Source organism: Stylophora pistillata, chromosome 12 (genome assembly GCF_964205215.1).
Source record: "Stylophora pistillata chromosome 12, jaStyPist1.2, whole genome shotgun sequence".
NCBI lineage: Eukaryota > Metazoa > Cnidaria > Anthozoa > Scleractinia > Pocilloporidae > Stylophora > Stylophora pistillata.
In genome coordinates this window covers 16,265,001-16,284,054 of record NC_142530.1, presented here as the reverse complement: position 1 = coordinate 16,284,054, position 19,054 = coordinate 16,265,001, and the positions used below count along the sequence as shown (strand labels likewise).

Here is a 19,054-nt window from a genome sequence, read left to right as displayed (position 1 = left end):
TGCGTTGTAGGTTAAACTCAAGGTAATTTGTTTATTGCCAATAGCAAATATCTACGAATCAGCAAACAATGTCATTGGAAGTTTTGAACCTTTGCCAATCAAGAATTGTGTGTCTCCCAAATCCTCAGGAATATGAGCTCCTTAACTTCATCGGTAAAGTGATTTATGAAATGTGCTTGCTTTGATCTGTGTGTACATGTTATTCTATGTATATACATGTGGTGTTCCATTTTATAGATAGAGCCAGGCCACATCTTTTCAAACTTTGTGTGTTGATGCCTTGAGATATGTGTTGTTTAAGACAACAAGGGAAAATAGTGAGGCTGCAATGATCCAAGTCGATTTCTGGTTTTGTGACCTTGCAACTGTCTTAATCTGTTTACTCATGTTAGGCTTTCGACATTGTAAATCCTTTTAGCATACAGTATGTGTGTTAAATATGGGCATATCATTTCCATAGAGACTCCGTAGTTCAGGGGTGTGGGTGCCCAGAGATTCCTCATGGGAACTCAGAATTTCTTTGTTTGTGCCATTTTCATGCTAAGGGAAAAATTACCTTCCTTGAACAATTACTAATGATAAGTCAGCCTCTACAGTGCAGGTGTTGGCTCAGTTAATTTATGGTTTACCTCAAAACTATCTCAGAATGGTTCTATGGACCAACACTCCCCAGCCAGACCAACACTCAAGGTCTTAAAATAATTGAGAAGAATATGCTGCCTTTCTATAACATCAAGAAATGGTTAGATATTCTAGTCTTCTCGGATAGGGACGAATAAATGGAGGTCCCGTCTCCTGCAGGGTTAGGGGTAAGAGACGTTAATTTCCCATGCACGAGATTACTGTGTGATAGATGTCCTCCCCTGGGCTGGGATGGGTGGGTTTACTGGGTCCGCAGTAATTGGCGCAAGCTGTTGCAGTGTCCCTGCCTGTCGGCAAAGCTAATAAACTAAACTATAAGAAACATCTTGGGCAAACTGAAAAAGTTCCTCTGCCATACTGTTCAGTCTATTCCTCATTCTTTAACACTTAAGCCAAGGAAAGGCATCATTTTACCACTGCATACTTGTGGTGTGGGGTGTATGAATGAGCTTAACACAATGTGAGCTTGCTAACATTTTTTTATCTAATTGGCGTATAATCATTTATTGTTAAGTATGTTAACTTTACTTTTAGGTAAGGGATTTGGTGGACTTTCCAAAGTGTATGTGGCCAGTCATTGTCCTTCAAAATCACTTGTTGTGGTGAAGCAGACTAATGTTGATGTTCAAAATGCTGAACAGCTTGAAGATTTAAAGGTCTGTATACTAAATGTCATCACCTTTATCTCAGCCTCCACTGTGAGTGGAGAATCCCTCAACTATGTCACTGTGGCCTGTGCAGTCATTTTTCTTCGTGTTAGATCTGCAACTCCTGAATCACCTTGTATATGTATGTGGCCACCTGGGTGTTTATTTTTCTTTCTTGAGCAGAAGATTATCCAGGTTTGGATGAAATGATGAAATAGGAGCTTAGGGCACTAAATGGACAAACTTTTTGGTATTTGTAGCTGTTTTTGTTGTTGTTCTTGTCTTATGGTGTTAGATCAGGTTTGCTAAAAATTCCTGTTTGGTCATGTGTGGCAAGTAGAGTTCCTTGCCAGTGAATTGACATTTCTCACTGCTTTCCCTCCAGGTAAAGCCTATGGCAAAACACATTTCAACCAATCTCAAAGAACATGTTGAGTTATAGTTAATTTTCTAACTTGTGGTAGAAATGGAATTTTATTTTCCAGTGGTGCTCTTTCAGATACTTCAGTCTGCAAGATGTTTGAGGTCTGAATCTTATTTAGACCTAAGAAAGTCCAAATACCTATTTATAGTGACATGTTTTCATTTGTTGTATGTTAACTCAGCTAAAGTTTTCAGTTCTGTACTTAATTGACATTAAATCTGTTGCAGCATGAAGTACAAGTGATGCGGTCCCTCAGTCACCCAAATATTCTTCCCTTTTACTGTTCATTTGTGACCAGCAGAGAGGTGTGGCATGTCCTTCCCCTAATGCAGTTAGGTGAGTTATTTATTGCTTTGTACTTGCTTGGGATAACAGTCAACTCAACAATGCCATGGAGTGGTCAGAGCCATTTTTATTCACACTGAAATCAAAATTTCAAACAACCTGATGCATGTCTGAGTATACTCAGATGCTTACAATTTTACACATGAATTAATAATTGCTTCTCATACAATGTGCAATACACCCAGACTGTTGGTTGTGATTCATCTACCGTTGTTGCTTCTTGTACTGGTAGTTTTGATCTAATCAAGAAGCCATCCCAACCTCAATCAATTTTCATTAGTTTCTTGGGTTGTTAAAAAAAGCAGTCTTCCCTGCTTACTCAAATCCTACACCAACTGTTGCATTTACCACATGCAACCTTATATTGACAGTCTTCCGGGGTTTCAGCAGGAAGGAAAAACTTTTTGAACTGAACTTCTTTGTAAGATAGACTTTCCTCCAGATTGTCAAACCAGGTGGGCAAAACTGTCCTCAAAACTGGTTAATTTGCCTGGTACATGGCCCTCATTGAAACCCCTAAGTCTTTCAAAAGCCCTCTATGGTCCAAATTATGACAACTGCAGGTTCTGTACAGATGAAGTGACCTGCTATACCTGCTAAAGTGAATAATTATTTTTACTCTGTTCTCAGGATCATGTTCTGATATACTGAAGACAAGGTTCCATGATGGTATGGGTGAAATTATCATTGCTGCAATTCTTTATGAGGTCCTGCAAGGTCTAGATTATCTTCACAAGATGGGCATCATCCACAGGTATACATAAATCTTTTTAGAGTAAAGTGTTGATATCAGCCGAGCGTCTGAAGTATTCAGCAATTGCTTTGTGGCTGCTTTACTTCTTTGCCACTTTTTCAAGAAATCAGATTCAAAATAAAACCAATCCACACTTGGTCCCTCAAATTCTCCCATATTTCATGAAGCTTGCTTGGTTATACTTTAAGTTCTCACTGTCTCCTAGCGATGATATTTCTCTTTTTTTTTTTTTTCACTGTTGAGAAGGATGAAACCCATTTAAACTCAAATTGTCTGTGTAGCTGATGTGTTAGTCTGTTGATTTTATCTCTGTCAGGGCTGTCAAAGGAAGTCATATTTTGATTGGTGCAGATGGAACTGTGTGCTTGTCAGGTTTGAGGAAATCTATCATGCTCCCCCAGGAGAGCAACAGTTCTAGGGTTGCTCATCATTTTCCAGCACATGCAGTTGCTGTTTTACCTTGGATGGCACCAGAAATTTTGCAACAGGTATGCTGGCAAGTCTAAATGCAACTATGTTTTTGTTAATGGGAAAGGCCCTGGTGTTCCTGTGGCTTAATGACTAGTTTCCAGGACTCTGAATGGAAACGGCCAGATTCAATTTCTGGCCTGAGTCTACGTGTTTGTTCTTTGGTGAGACCTCCTTACTGTTACACTGCCTCTCCCCTCCCAGGAGTATTATTTTATCTCTGAGGGTGACCAACATCTAATTTCTCCAAAAGGTATCACAGTTGAATCAAACGCTAGGCTGGTGAGAAATAAGGAAGTGATTGCAAACTCGAAAAGCCCTTGATTTTTAACTAGAATCTCCCCGTCTGCTCTTCAGAAAAATTTAATTTATGAAGAACAATATGGAGAATACCTTGTGTGTATGCTAATGTTATAGTGTGAAGGGGGGCGGGGGGGCGGGGGGGGGCAGGCAACGTGTGAGGGAAAGGTGAGAAAATGCTGGAGAGTATCCTTCAATAGAGAGATTTAGTACGGTGTTTACGTAAAACGGCAAACGTCAGCAAGCCCTTTCACCTTTCACGTAAAATAACGTGAACCTTACTGCTTTAGCTTGGCGTGAGCTTACGTCATGGTGGATTTGAAGGTGCCCTTGTGCGACTCACAAGGATTAGTTCTGGTGCCCTTTTTCCGACAATTAACTTGTAATCTGTGGGAGAAAAAGTGTAGAAAATCTTACTTATACGGCAAACGCGAAACACGTCACTTCCACGTAGAAACAGCAAAGAGCAACCGGCAAACGTGAAAAAATGGCGGGGAAAACAAGATTACGTGGTGACTCTTGCTGTTCACGTTTCAGGTGAACGCAGTGCTAAATCTCTCTAACAGAATTATCCACGGCAAGCCAGTAACAGCACAATGAGTCGCTCCGTGCTGGGGAAATTTCAATAAGCTGAGTACTGTGGGTCATTTTGCTTGTGGATAGCCTCGACCATTTTTACTTACTTTTATCGTTAAAAGTTTGGTGTTGATTTGTTGTATAATGAACGAAAATTTTAATCGTGTTAGTTGCTCTGTGCTATTGATGAATTAATCAGATACAATGAAATATATGAAGTTCATATATTTTGAACTGCGGTATTAGATACGTATGATGCACGATCCTCGCAGTAGATAGCGCTATTTAAGCAATAGCGAAAATCAGACCTGAAAAAAACCAGGCCTGTACGGGATTCGAACCACTGACCTCTGCGATACTAGTGCAGCGCTCTTACCAATTGAGCTAACAAGCCAACTGGGAGCAGGCCGTCAAGTTGATTCGTAATAAACCCGTGAAAGTGATAAATCAGATACAATGAAATATGTGAAGTTCATATATTTTGAACTGCGGTATTAGATACGTATGATGCACGGCTTGTTAGCTCAATTGGTAAGAGCGCTGCACTAGTATCGCAGAGGTCAGTGGTTCGAATCCTGTACAGGCCTGATTTTTTTCAGGTCTGATTTTCGCTATTGCTTAAATAGCGCTATCTACTGCGAGGATCGTGCATCATACGTATCTAATACCGCAGTTCAAAATATATGAACTTCATATATTTCATTGTATCTGATTTATCACTTTCACGGGTTTATTACGAATCAACTTAACGGCCTGCTCCCAGTTGGCTTGTTAGCTCAATTGGTAAGAGCGCTGCACTAGTATCGCAGAGGTCAGTGGTTCGAATCCCGTACAGGCCTGGTTTTTTTCAGGTCTGATTTTCGCTATTGCTTAAATAGCGCTATCTACTGCGAGGATCGTGCATCATACGTATGATGAATTAATGTTTGGATGTGTTATCATAATTGCAGGATCTCCAAGGTTATGATCACAAGTCTGATATTTACAGTGTTGGCATAACTGCTATACAGCTAGCTAGAGGAACTGTTCCATATATCGGAATGCCACCCACCAAGGTAAAGTATACATGTACTGTAAATTTTTCTTACTGACAGTGCTATCAGATACTTTTGAGTTCCAGCGTTTGTTGGTAAGAGTAACGACGACAACTAACAAATACATCTTACGCTCGGGCCACTGGAAAAATCTATCGGAAATTGCGCCAAAAGTTCCATTAAAAGCTCATGCAACAACTCTCGACATAAGCCACAACGAGTCTCTAATGCGCTTAACATGAAAAGCCCAAAAATTCTTAGGGAATTTTCACTGGATTTTAGTCCATTCATGCATGGTTTCCAATACGTTTTAAAGTAAACTGGAAAAAGTGCAAAGTAAGCGGCTAATGGAAGTTCAGTTTGTACTCCAATGTTGCTCATATCACAGAAAGAACACGACGAGTTCGCTGAATATACACTGCTTGTTTAACTGATTTCCACCCCTTTTGGAATCTCCGGACGAACTTCAGGTTCGACATGTTTGAAGGTGAATACTTTAACAAAGTGTGGCCGTGTTTTTTACCGCAGGTATTGTTGGAGAAACTGAAAGGTAGCACCCCAAAGCTGTGTGACTCACTGATGATGAATGACGTGGACTCTTCGGCACAGCTGACTTCAGCAACAGACTCGGGTTTCGGTAACGACCTCCCTTCCGCCGGCGAAGGAAAAGAGACAAGTCAGATGACATCCCAGGGCATGTTCTCTCTTGCTTTTCAGCAGGTGGGTGAACGTAGACCGCTTGCTATTACTCAGAACTTGCCAGTTGGACCTTATTGTCCATGAATGAACAGGTCAGCTCTAATAACTGGCAGTTTCAATCACAAGAGATTGAGATCCATCTCACACGCTCCTAATCAAAAGAAATAGCATTTAGTTTCTATTTCCATTGGCACTTGACTTGATAAATGGTAAGCGCCCTCACCTTTCTTTAAACATGTTTGTATGTGTAATATTTTTAATCTACATCAATACAAATTATCTGTTAACTTAGCTGGGAACATGAGACAGACACATGCCGGAACATATTGCTGTGCAGTTATAGTTGTAAGACGACTTAAAAAAAAATCTTGATACACACGCATGCGCGTGCGCCTCACAGCTAGTTATCGTAACAAATTCAACGGAGTTCATGTTGGACGGACTGTTCCAACGATGAATTTTATAGGAAAATTCATTGCCTGACGAGGGAATTACACGTTAAATTGCAGGCGAAAACCGAAATTGCGCGATGAGTGCGATACCGGTTTTCGAGTGAAAGTTGACGTAGAATTCATGAGTCAGGTAATTGATTTTCCAGGAGTCGTATGATTAAATGAAAATGTGGAAAAATAAAAATAAAACAGCAAAAGTATTGTTTTTTTCTATCCTGAGCGCGAAACAAGAGATGCGCGGAAACAACATCACTTAGCCTCGTTTTCAACACGGAATTACATCTTAAATACCTCGCTTCGTTAACCAATCAGAATGCGAGATTCTGTTCAAGTATACGATTGTAACAACAACAAACATATGAAACATATGTGTGAACTGCGGTTATGAGACGTATATGAGAACGATCCTTCGCAGTAAAGCACTATTTGAGCAATAGTGAAAATCAGACCTGAAAAAAATTTCAGGCCTGTACGGGACTCGAACCACTGACCTCTGCGATACCAGTGCAGCGCAGGCCATCAAATTAATTCGATATAAACCCGTAGATGATAAATCAAACAACAACAAACATATGAAACATATGTGTGAACTGCGGTTATGAGACGTATATGAGAACGATCCTTCGCAGTAAAGCACTATTTGAGCAATAGTGAAAATCAGACCTGAAAAAAATTTCAGGCCTGTACGGGACTCGAACCACTGACCTCTGCGATACTAGTGCAGCGCTCTACCAATTGAGCTAACAAGCCAACTGGGAGCAGGCCATCAAATTAATTCGATATAAACCCGTAGATGATAAATCAAACAACAACAAACATATGAAACATATGTGTGAACTGCGGTTATGAGACGTATATGAGAACGATCCTTCGCAGTAAAGCACTATTTGAGCAATAGTGAAAATCAGACCTGAAAAAAATTTCAGGCCTGTACGAAGGATCGTTCTCATATACGTCTCATAACCGCAGTTCACACATATGTTTCATATGTTTGTTGTTGTTTAATTTATCATCTACGGGTTTATATCGAATTAATTTGATGGCCTGCTCCCAGTTGGCTTGTTAGCTCAATTGGTAGAGCGCTGCACTAGTATCGCAGAGGTCAGTGGTTCGAGTCCCGTACAGGCCTGAAATTTTTTTCAGGTCTGATTTTCACTATTGCTCAAATAGTGCTTTACTGCGAAGGATCGTTCTCATATACGTCTCATAACCGCAGTTCACACATATGTTTCATATGTTTGTTGTTGTTTGATTTATCATCTACGGGTTTATATCGAATTAATTTGATGGCCTGCTCCCAGTTGGCTTGTTAGCTCAATTGGTAGAGCGCTGCACTAGTATCGCAGAGGTCAGTGGTTCGAGTCCCGTACAGGCCTGAAATTTTTTTCAGGTCTGATTTTCACTATTGCTCAAATAGTGCTTTACTGCGAAGGATCGTTCTCATATACGTATACGATTGTAAGTTAAAAAGCTCATGGGATTGTGAATTTGAACTTCAAGGCCTTGTTCATCGATGACCGTGACTTGCACAAAACCTGCTGCGCAGGTGTGTGTTTAAAAAAAAAGGCATGAATATGCGTATATGAAACACTGCAATTTTCTTCTACTCACGTTTGTCCCTTTGGCTTCTGTTTGCAGGTTGTCGACTCTTGTTTGCAAAGAGATACGTCTTTAAGGTAATATGCCACTTTTTCCTCGGTCCGGTGCAAGAAAGGTAAAAAAAAAAATGAGATCTCTTCCTTTCCAGTTAGTCAACCATTCAACATTAAAGATAATTTTGACGAATCCTGCAAGTATAAAAGTTTGAACATATATATATGAAAATGAAACGAGAACGGTAGTTCGACTTGGAAACTTAGCGCCTTTGGATCGATTGTAAAAGAATCAATCCAAAAGCAATCACTACGAAAAATCAGACAAGAAAGTCAGGGAACCAATGAGAACACTTAGTATTGGCCTAAAGCGCGGGAAAATGTGAGTGAACTACATTGTTATTGATTACAGCCGTACATCTAATTGGTTGACAGTGTGGTCACCGCGTTGTTCTCTCGACCAGTCACAGGGAGGGGTGGCTCAAAACAAACTTGTCTTGCATCGCGTTCGTTATTCATTTGATAATTGTCTAAATCAACTAAAGTTCGGATAAGCGATACATATTTCCGCTAGTTGGCTTTGCACGTAAAGGAAACCACAATTTTTCTATCGTTTACAGGCCGACAGCCATCAGCTTGGCGTCTCATGTGTTCTTCAAGCAGGTAGGCAAGACCGAAGGATATTAAGAACTGCAACTACGCAGAATTATCACCATATATTTTGTCGGTAGTCGTCAAAGGAAGATCATCTCGCGTTCTTACGAGCGACCGTTTGAAGACCATGCTGTTGTGCTGTGTGCAAATGCGAATGGATGTTTCTTAGCACTTAAGCCTTAGATACAAAGATGTCCTAAGTTTCTTTTATCTGTACAGAAGTAGCATCAAAGTTTTCATGAAGTTCTGATTCTATTTCTTGACATGTGAATGACAATAGTCACTTGATCAACCCGGCAAGACTCTCAGCGTGCACGTGACACATCTTCGGCTGAAAGATGAAAAAAGGTTTCTTCATACATTAAACAACCCTATTGGTAAAATAGGGAAAGGTTTCTGAAGCAGTTTAATTTTCCTTGTTTGAAGGTGAAGCGGAAAGTGAAGGAGCTTTTGCCAGATCTCCTGTCTTCTGTTCCATCGCTCGAAAACTGCGAGAGAGACAAACGCATTGGTAAGGATTATCCGCCGATCACGACTATCGTGAACATCAACAGCAATCTTTACTCTGTGCGCATTCTTGCCCAATTTTGTACTGAAATAGTTCCTTTAACTAACCCTTAACATCCTAACGTCAATTTTCATATTCTCCATATTGTTCTCTATACATTTCCCTTATTACTGATAAGGAGAATACGTTTAAGGATTAAGAACTTCTTTAATTGGTGATAATCTCCTTTATTCTCGCGACCTTTATGTTTGATCTGGGGGTGATAGAGGCTTTTTACTCTCAGTGAGTAACCCCTTCAGCCTTAAGAGTGGCTAGCATCTAATTTGCTGACAGATTCTGCAAATACTTTACAAACATTGGTCCCAACCTAGCTAGATCTATACCCAGTGTGAATACTTCTTTTCGTTCTTATCTCGGTTACAACATACATCCCTCCATTAACTTAAAGCCCACCACAACTAGTGAACTGGAGAGTATTTGTAGCATGTTCGCTTCAAAGAAACCTCCTGGCTCTGACAGTATCCCAATGCAGGTCATTAAATATTCATTTCACCTTATTTCTGCTCCTTTGGCAGATATCATCAATATATCTTTACTAAAAGGCAGTTTCCCGGACAAACTTAAAATCGCTAAAATCATTTCCATCTTCAAGGCAGAGGATCCTAGCTTTTTTGTAAACTACAGAACAGACCAATTTTTTTGTTGTCTAATTTTTCCAAATTTTTCGAAAATGTCATATACAACCGCTTAGTAGAATTTGCCGAAAAACACGATATACTTTACCGCTGTCAGTTCGGATTTCGAAAAAATCACTCAACATCGCACGCGCTAATTCATTTGGTAAATAAAATTGCATCCGAAATCGACCAATACCAAACAACGGTGGGTGTTTTCCTAGATCTTTCCAAAGCATTCGACACTCTCGACCACCAAATCTTGTTTGCCAAATTGGAGTTCTATAGTATCTGTGACGTGGCTCTGTAGTAGTTTAAAAGCTACTTTTCTTTCCCCCAGCAATTTGTCCAATTCAATCAAGCTTGCTCTCCGATGCAAACCATCAAGTGTGGTGTCCCTCAAGGTTCGATTATAGGCCCACTATTGTTTATTCTATACATTAATGACCTTCCTAATGCCTCTGAATTATCAGACCCTCTACTTTTCGCTGATGACACCAGTATCTTTTATTCTCACTCAAATCTAAATTGCTTAGAATCCATACTTAATGATGAACTCCAAAACATTGACGTTTGGCTAAAATGTAACAAGCTTTCAGTTAATATAAAGAAAACCAACTATGTAATTTTTAAACCCAGACAGAAGAAAAATAACTCCAGCATTTCTCTCTCCTTTAGAGGTAAACCCCTACAACAAGCTAATGTAACTAAATTCCTTGGGGTCTATATTGACAATCATCTCGCCTGGAAATACCATATCAGCTATGTATGTAAACAAATCGCTAAATCAATAGGTATTATATTTAGGTCTCGCTTTTCCCTATCCTCTGCAACCAAACTCACTTTGTATTACACCTTAGTTTATCCTTATATCGTCTATTGTAACTCCGTCTGGTCGTCCACATACGTATCTAACTTAAATAGAATTTATTATTTGCAAAAGCGAGCTTTGCTGGCTATCGCCAACTCAGACTATCGAGACCACTCTGCCCCTTTATTCTCCAAACTGGGAATTTTAGATATTTTCCAAGTCAATACGTTTGAAATCGCCAAATTTATGTTTTATTTCAAAAATAACTTATTGCCCCCATTGCTTCCCGATCTTTTTGTAAGTAATAGCCAAATTCACATCTATGGTACCAGAACAGCCAGTAATTATCGAAAGCATTTGTGCCTTACAAATGTCAAGCAATTTACAATTCTCTACCAAGGTCCTAAAATTTGGAACTCTCTCCCTATTTCAGTCACTCGTTCGTCAAACTTTCTCATATTTAAAACGAAATTGCAAGAGTTTTTACTTAAATAATCACTGAATTGGCCAAGCCGCACATTCGCAGCACTTTTTCTTTACTTAATTTATTATTGTAAGTGAGGTGGCTCTCCCATAAGCCTGGTGGCTTCTTGGGTCTCCTCGCCTTCTAACTGTTATCGCTCTAATTAAATATTTTTTAATTGTTAAAATAAGGCAAGTAAAGATGATGATGATGATGATGATGATGATGATGATGATGATGATGATGATTTCTCCTTACAACATCATCCCTGAATCACACATTTAACTCAGGAGAATAAAGGAAGTGATCACTGACTTAAGAAGCTATTGATTGTGAAACAAATTCTCCTTGTCAGTGGCATAGGAATTGTGTGAAGAATGGTATAGAGAATGTGCCTACTGATGTTAGGATGCTTGGAATAACTAGGGAAGCTAGCGGAGGTAGGCGGCCACTGATGAAATAGCAATTGATGTCGCATGATAAGGTTGGAAAGCTGAGTATTTAGACTTTGATTTTCCTTGTAGACCAAGAAAATGCCACTGCGGCTGCAAGTGAAGATTTAGCAGCCATCACACTTGATGAGTGGACGTTTTAAACTGCCACTGTTTAGAAGGTAACCCGGAGGATGACAATTTTGTAAAGATCGACGTCCCTTTCGTAAAGAGGTACAAAAGACGAAGAACCACACCGTTCACTTCAGGACGAGAATTTGAAGATGCTGGCCCCGACATCAAAGTACCAGGCCCCCAAAGTATGAAGCGCGGATGACTTTCTCAAGGCGCGGAGTTTTTTCAGCTGTCACGTGTTTGAAACTTCTACTTCTGTAGATTACAGACAAAACTGACGCTTCATTTTATGAATTGAATCAACGGAAAAGATGAATCCTTTCGTGTTGCTCGCAGCATAAGGTTGAAACTTTCAGTGCATACGTATTACAAGCATTTTCAACCTTGAAGTAAAACATTGTTTTGAGGCTATATTACAAGTGAGGTATTTTTTTCTCCTTAAATGCCTTAGGTATTCACTTTTGGGACCTTTCTACAGTTGTTTCTTAAAAATAGAAATTATTGTGAAAGGGACTAATCATGCTATAGCAGAACAAGTTTCAATAAGGTTCTGTCACCTGAGTTGATAATATAAAGAGTTTCTGAAGCTGACACGTTAGCCCTTCGTCGGGGCAAATGGCGGAGGACTGACGCTTCAAATTGGGCGTCAGCCTTAGCAATTCTTTCACAAACTCAGTTGATAAGACCAACTTGTGTTAATTTTTTTATATTTTTGGGGCAATTAATCACTGTGCGAACTTCATTATAAGGGCTATTTTTCTTGATGAACTTTCCCCCATTCTAGAGTGCTAGACAAGTAAGTTGTTCACAGTTAAAACATGATACTGTTTGGGGAAGGGAGGGTTGGGCGAGGGAGTATAGAGGCGTCCCACAGCTTTCGTCAAATTTGGAACTTTTATGGCAGTGTAAAAAAATCAAAAGCAAACTGAGAAAAAAAATAAACAGGAACTGAAGGTAATATACCTCCTCTCCTCATAAAATTACCAAAGAATAACAACGATTTATCAGCCTAATAATATTTTCAATTTTATTTTCTCTTTTAAATTCCAACCTGATATCAGCGAATAGCCGAAAACAATATTAGTTTAAGAATGGATAAAAGCGGCGAAATACAGCCATATTAGATTCCATTTGGGTCACGGTCACGGTCACGGTTTTAAAGCTAAAAACTTTGTCGTAAACACTTGACGAAATCCCTCAGTTGTTTTCCTCACATTGGTGAATACTTCGTTATTACTTCGAAAGGAAAAGAAATGAGAATTTAGGAAATGCAAGATGTAATTCAAAGTTGTCATGAACAAGCCCGAAAATTTGGATGTGTAAATTCTAGTCTAATACGGAACTCGAAGTTAGCATTTTTCCCAAATATAGATTGAGAGTGACACCAAGGTGACCCGCGAGCAGAATGCTTGGCTTGATATTTGTTCCAGCTCTAAAATCATTATGCTAATGTATTTATGCACGATGAGTCGCTAGTTTGTGAGAGAATGGAATGCGGGATTAGCATATTGAACGCAGAGAGAGTGAACTTGCTCTTGACGAAAACAATCAGGCGACCTAGTCATTTCACAAATGCGCCCCTACTTACAAAACTTTAACTTACCTTATGTCCTCAAGGAAGCAGTCGATTGCCCCTAAATAAAGGACTGGTATGAAAAGAATTTTTACAAATACCAGAAACTGAATTCATTTCCCTACAGTTAATGTTTCTTTATTCATTAAGGAAGCAGTTGACCGCTCCAAACAAGAGTCTTTTAAGGACTGTTATGTAAGGAATTTTGATAGTCATCATGCTTCAACAGTTTACTCTGATGAACAACCATAGATTCTCTGCGCTAAATCGGTAACAAAAACGCGCTTGATTGGAGAGCAGCACGGACATGGATGAACGTTGTACTATCAACTAAGGCTAATTGATGATAGATACCACTGTCTTGAACAAAGTTAGGGCTGCAGTGAGCATCTTTCGTTTTTGTGTGTGTTAAAGCCTGAATAATGATTGTCGTGAAGATTATCATTGAAAGGATTCGACGCGAATTCATAACTGCATAATATAATATAAGACGTTTCGCAAGGATTTAGAGAGGAAAAAATCAGATGAAAAGCTTTTGATATCTTTTCGTCGTTGTGGCATACATGAATGAAGGTCTAAATTACAAAAAAAAAACTGATGTATTCTATGCCTTCAATTCACGCCTGTATGGAACCGCAGAAGCAACATTTTCCATACTTCTGCTGAGTCATTCGATCACGAGAAAAACCCTGACTTAACTTATTGCGTCTATCAAGGTGAAAATATAAATAACTAACTAAAAGAAAAGCTTCGAGAGAGGTCTTGCACAAATGGGAGCTATTTACAAAACATAATTTAGTAATAACTTTCGAAAATAATTTAACCTAATTTTTATTTTATCCTATCTTGTTCTTTTTGTCAATGTTTCATTGTTATATTCTTTTCCTGTTTAAAATAAAGGTTGTGGTCGAAATATCATTACATCTTAAACCAAATAAATATTTGAATTCTCCCGTTCGACTTTACGCAATTACTGGTAATTCGTAAGTTTAAATTGTTACGTTGAAACCCCGGGAGAGAAGAAACATTTTTCCCTCTGTGTGCAGAAAAATTTCTCGTTTTAAACTATTCGTTAAGTTCACAAATTCGATGTATTCTTGTCTGTTGGTGATTATGCTTCCTTAGAAACAAACCTACCACCCATTCTTGAAAATTTCCACCTCCAAGAGTGAAAAGCTTTTCAGCCATGGAAAGGATATTCATTTCGACAATTGCCGCGGCGCCATTGTCGTAAAGAACTCCATTCGGGTTAAACATCACAGGCTTGCTTAAAACATTGCGAAGGTACGTCGATAGAGATTTTCGGTAGTTCATGTCTGCGAAATTCATTAACGTATCCGAGCCATAATCTGTTAAATCTGAGGCAAGGAAGACTTTGTTGATCTTCAAAGCGTCCCGCAAGGCTTGCACGCGGTTTGCAAGTTTTTCCATGCATCGTTTTGTAACGTTCGCCCCTTTGCGAGCTATATGTCTCTCGGAACGAACATGTACGCCTATAAATCCTTCATTCAAATTCTCTTTCACAAAGTTTTTCGCCAGCTCGACGAGTTCGGAGTTAAATTCTAGGTCGACCGGTCGTAAAGGCTGTGTTATAGATGGGTCTAAAGGGAAGTGAACTCTATCTTGGCCCGTACCTCTCCACTGAACTATACCAACACATTTAGCTCCTTGAAGAACATTATCTTCTAAATCGCTAGCAGTCTTTATAACTTCCGGATCAACGCAAATATAGCGTTTTACTTTAAACTGTATCTGTTTGTTAAGGCGTGAGTGCTTTATAAAAGGGCAGTCTACCCAGCCATCGCGTTCTCGAGCCCCTTTATAAGTGGCTTCAACCTCCTCTTGAGTTATCCTGTACCACAGAGCGGCTACTTTTTTGTAATTTTTATCTTGGAATAAAAAGTGCACCACGATATTGAATCTCCTATTGCAGTCGGACTCGAGGTCACGAAAGCTTCTTAAAGTGCTATAACCTCGAGACTCTAATTTTAAGTTTAAGTCGTCCAAATCGAAGTACTCGCTAAGTAAAGAGTAAGTACTGTGCGGAGGTTGTTCAGGCTTGCGAAAGTTATGACTTACTCCAGTTGGTAAACCGGACATGCGAGAATTATTTACATATGGAACTACCAAAACACGATTTTTGTTCTTCGCCAGTGAGGCTAAATCCAAAAGGTTACTCGTCGCTCTACCTAACTGCTCATAATAGCGGAAAACAAACAAAAATTTTCGTTGTGATCCTTGTAGCCGCGGTGACAGGTCGCTTTCCCTGTTTGTTGAATCAATGATTTTTGTTTCAATGTTCGGTGAATTTTGCGACTTGTCAGCTGTTACAAGCTCGTTTTTTCCCCATTCGTCGCGGTGTACCTCAAAAACTTCCTTCACACGCGTTACAGAGACTGTTTGTGTTAGTCGAAAAAGGTCGGTTGTTGTCAGTGAATCATCTTTGCTAAAAATCTTGAGTCCATTATGATAATCGCGAATATGCAAGCAGATAAAACTGCCAACGACGTATAAAATGATAGAAGTTAGCAGTAATGATAAACATTTCCTCCTTGTTCTTGCCATCAAAAATCTCGAGATTAGATGTCTTTTCGATAAAGCCATGAAAATCGAAGAGAGTAAGCAAACAGAAGAACTACGAAATACATTTGGCTGTCGCTACACGTCGAAGATTATTTGGTTTTGAATCGGTCACGGACACGCTATGCTAATATAGACTCCCAGAAAACAACCGCTTTCCAACTGATTTTCTCTTTCCATAGAGAGCAAGAACATACTGGGAAACCACAGGCCTTTTACAGCGGGTGGACAAACCAAGTATGGAAGTCGCTGCATTGAAAATATCAATCCTTGACGACGTATATGTATTACGAAGAATCATAGACAAAGCTTTGGCATTAATGTGAAGGCCCAATACTGAGCAAATTTCCTTGGCGCGTTCTTACGTATTGAATGCCAAATAAATCTTCGAATAGTCTATTTTGGTTGGGTCATCTTGATGCTACCCGTGGATTCTTTCGTATAGTCCAATATCAATGAATTCAGCGGGAGATTTTAGTGTCGCTCAGCTGTCAATGGTAACACTGCTCGAATGCAGATTACTATTTGCGTCGACATGGTCAATTGACGACTATAGAAAAAAATCACGTGCTTAGAGATGAAAGCACTGAAGAATCTGAAATTTTTTGCTCTTTAAATCAACTTTGCTGAGGTGAGTTTCTTAAAATATTTTCGAATTAAATCTAAAATAGATCTCATAAAGATTGCTTATGGTGATAAAGGAAATTGTCAAATTTCTTGTTTGCTATGTAAACAGACAGACATTTGCCGCAGCTGTAATGAGAAACGAGTCGCTTTGCATTTTAATTCGCTGCAGGCAAATCATCTACCGTTTGTCTCTTTTTGAAGGCGGAGAAATTACAATTCATACCGCTCTTTCAATCGAATAATTATTCGACGAGGGGACTGACAGAGCACAAGAAAGGTTTCAAAGGCTTCTAATACCTCAAGGACCGCATGTAAAGTAGGATGGTTTTTACCTCAAGTGGGAGCTGTCAACGCTAAATTATGAGATTGCTGCGTTGACAGTTTAAAGCGGCCAGCAATATGGGCACAAAAACGTATACCATGATAAACAGATTTATTCTTAACAGCCCCGAAGCCATAATATTTAGAAGAAAGACGAGCGAACATTAATTAGACAACACTAATAAGTCGCTCGCGAGAAATCGCATCTCTGCGGAAAATTTACACAGTCACTACGTGAAATCGATTCTGTTTATACACAATTTCAGTAATTTTGCAAAATGAAATTCTCGCTAATTATAATGAGCCGAAAAAGCGAAATCTTTATCGAAACAATCTCTAAGAATTGCCAAGTTACGTTGTCAGCTTTCACTCATTCGCGGATAAGTTTATAAAAACTGACAATGTCTTTGTGGTTCTAGATTTAATTTAAAACATATTCAGTTTTTTCATCTCAGTCGTTGCCCGATGGAATTGCGATTGGTCTTTCGCGTGCAAACCATCTTCTTTAAATTTCCGGAAAAAAAAAGACATAATTTGCTTTTGGATAAATCGATCAGTGGTTAGGGAATTATTTAGTCTATAAGTCTTTGAGAACGAAGTGGTAGTTCCGCCATTACACCAGTACATGCTTTGACATTGAAGAATCTTATTTTCATTAATGAGGCATTTAGCGCTTTCTTGCCAATTAGCAAAACCTCGCTTGAGTAACTCGCTACAGAACTATATTTTTGGCGGTATCTATCGCTAATTGTAAAGAAGGAAAAGGAGAGAGATTAAGCCGCCAAAGGTTATTGTCTAGCATCAATTGTGGCGTTGTCGGGAAACGCAAACAAGCTCAAACACGAGTTGAAACAAAGGTAGACAAGCGGAAATGCATTGGTCCTTGGGTTTCGTTTACAATAGACTTTATTCCTAATCACCCATTAGGTCAATAATGAATTCTCACAAAATAACCAACTGTAAATCATTGGTCTACAAAAAAGGGAAATTAAGTAGCTAAGTGCTGCTGCAAATTACTAACGTCATTAAAAATACAGAACGAATATCAAATTAAAATTACGATCAATACTCAACGGATTAAAATCGAGAAGAGATTATTCAGTGGTTGAAACTTTTATTCGACCATTATGAGAAACTAAAGCACACGAAAATCAGTATTTAGATGAAAGCAAAAGACGATTGGATACCAATAGATTGTGTGCGTGAGCCATGTACAAATGCGTCGACATGAACTTGCTTGATGATTTTTCAACACCGCAATATATTTTACCCTGCAATAAAAACTTGAATAGATACGTAATCTTTATTGATTATCAACTTCGAACGCATCATGTCTTCTCCGACTGGGAAAACCAAAAAGGGGGCAAGCACAGACGAAATAAAAAAGGAAAAAACATATTTATGCAAATTTATAGAAAGGAATGTGAGATCTGAAGTCAAGAGTACGCTGGTTATCGACTTCCTTCCGTTATCGCTTGCTAATAAATCTTCTTGGTTGATAATGGTATGTATTGTCTTCATCCGCTTAGACAATACAAAATTGATGCGTAGATAAGTCAGTCGATACGTAGATTTAATGCTTTCTAAAAATATTAATGATTGTTAGTTAATTGTTACCCAGACATTTGACGACAAAGAACAACCCCTCAATCAAGGTCAGGGACTTTGATTTTGTCTGAGATTCTTTCTCATCAGTTTTTTTCTAAATATATCTTTTGTTTTGATTGTTGGCAAGGCCCCAACGTCATCTTCATGCACTGATAAATGTCGACTTCTTGAGCCCGCCAGGTTCACGCTGTGTAAAGCGGGCTACAGGCTTAACTTTAGCTTCGGTTATGCCTCCGAAACAGACGGCCGTGTCGGTCAAAATTTGATTATTTCAAAGCAGCGACTTCCTTTTCCCTAGGCAGAAGCAATGATATCCAGTCGTTTCGTACCCAAATTAAGGCGATTTGCACCCAGTTTGTGTCGTATCGTACCTGAGCCCGGCGCTGGTCGACTCGCACCGGTGCAAACAATCAGTGACGATCAAAATCCAGGAGATCTCAAGAAATGGCTAACTTCCGTTTGAGTGCGTGAACAGATGTCGATTGTTGCCCACAACAAGTCAGCAGAGAGTCAAGCGAGTTAGAAACAAGCAAAGTTGTAAGCGTCTAAAGAATATCGAGACCAGACCCTGCAATTTCGGATCCAGGCCTTACATTTAGTAGTCGCGTATTGAAAATGGACGCCACTTAAACATAAATTAAGAGAACCCTAAGAAACCGGCCAAACTTAAAATATACTTAACTTGGAAAACATACTTTACTAGTATGGGTACGAAACTACTAGTCAAACCGATTGG

The 19,054-nt window shown here is 39.2% G+C and overlaps 3 protein-coding genes across 11 annotated transcripts in view; 1 reads left to right on the top strand and 2 right to left on the bottom strand.

The window, feature by feature from the left end:
- Positions 1-19,054, top strand: part of LOC111342799 (STE20-related kinase adapter protein alpha) — a 32,153-nt gene that overhangs the window by 6,236 nt on the left and 6,863 nt on the right. For 3 of the 9 annotated variants that reach the window (XM_088741370.1, XM_088741375.1, XM_088741372.1), the window contains exons 3-14: positions 45-153; positions 1,177-1,298; positions 1,941-2,049; positions 2,689-2,812; positions 3,129-3,300; positions 5,107-5,211; positions 5,719-5,910; positions 7,980-8,017; positions 8,554-8,596; positions 9,014-9,098; positions 10,110-10,173; positions 11,568-14,136. In XM_088741370.1, coding sequence (XP_088597496.1) covers positions 45-153; positions 1,177-1,298; positions 1,941-2,049; positions 2,689-2,812; positions 3,129-3,300; positions 5,107-5,211; positions 5,719-5,910; positions 7,980-8,017; positions 8,554-8,596; positions 9,014-9,098; positions 10,110-10,173; positions 11,568-11,598 — 1,194 coding nt within the window. In that variant the 3' untranslated portion in view covers positions 11,599-14,136. Of the gene's footprint in view, positions 1-44; positions 154-1,176; positions 1,299-1,940; positions 2,050-2,688; positions 2,813-3,128; positions 3,301-5,106; positions 5,212-5,718; positions 5,911-7,979; positions 8,018-8,553; positions 8,597-9,013; positions 9,099-10,109; positions 10,174-11,234; positions 11,258-11,398; positions 11,484-11,567; positions 14,137-15,944; positions 16,394-19,054 lie in introns of those variants that run through there. The other 6 variants (XM_088741371.1, XM_088741373.1, XR_015994069.1 and 3 more) reach the window with 4 other exon arrangements.
- On the bottom strand, positions 13,305-15,947 carry LOC111342798 (uncharacterized). The gene has a single exon (XM_022949914.2). The coding sequence runs from the start codon at positions 15,784-15,786 to the stop codon at positions 14,248-14,250; it is 1,539 nt and encodes a 512-aa protein (XP_022805649.2). The 5' UTR covers positions 15,787-15,947; the 3' UTR covers positions 13,305-14,247.
- Positions 17,599-19,054, bottom strand: part of LOC111342795 (uncharacterized) — a 12,501-nt gene continuing 11,045 nt past the window's right edge. The window contains exon 9 of the mRNA XM_088741367.1: positions 17,599-19,054. This exon is cut by the window's right edge and continues 1,289 nt beyond it. The gene's annotated coding sequence lies outside the window, so the exon portion shown is untranslated.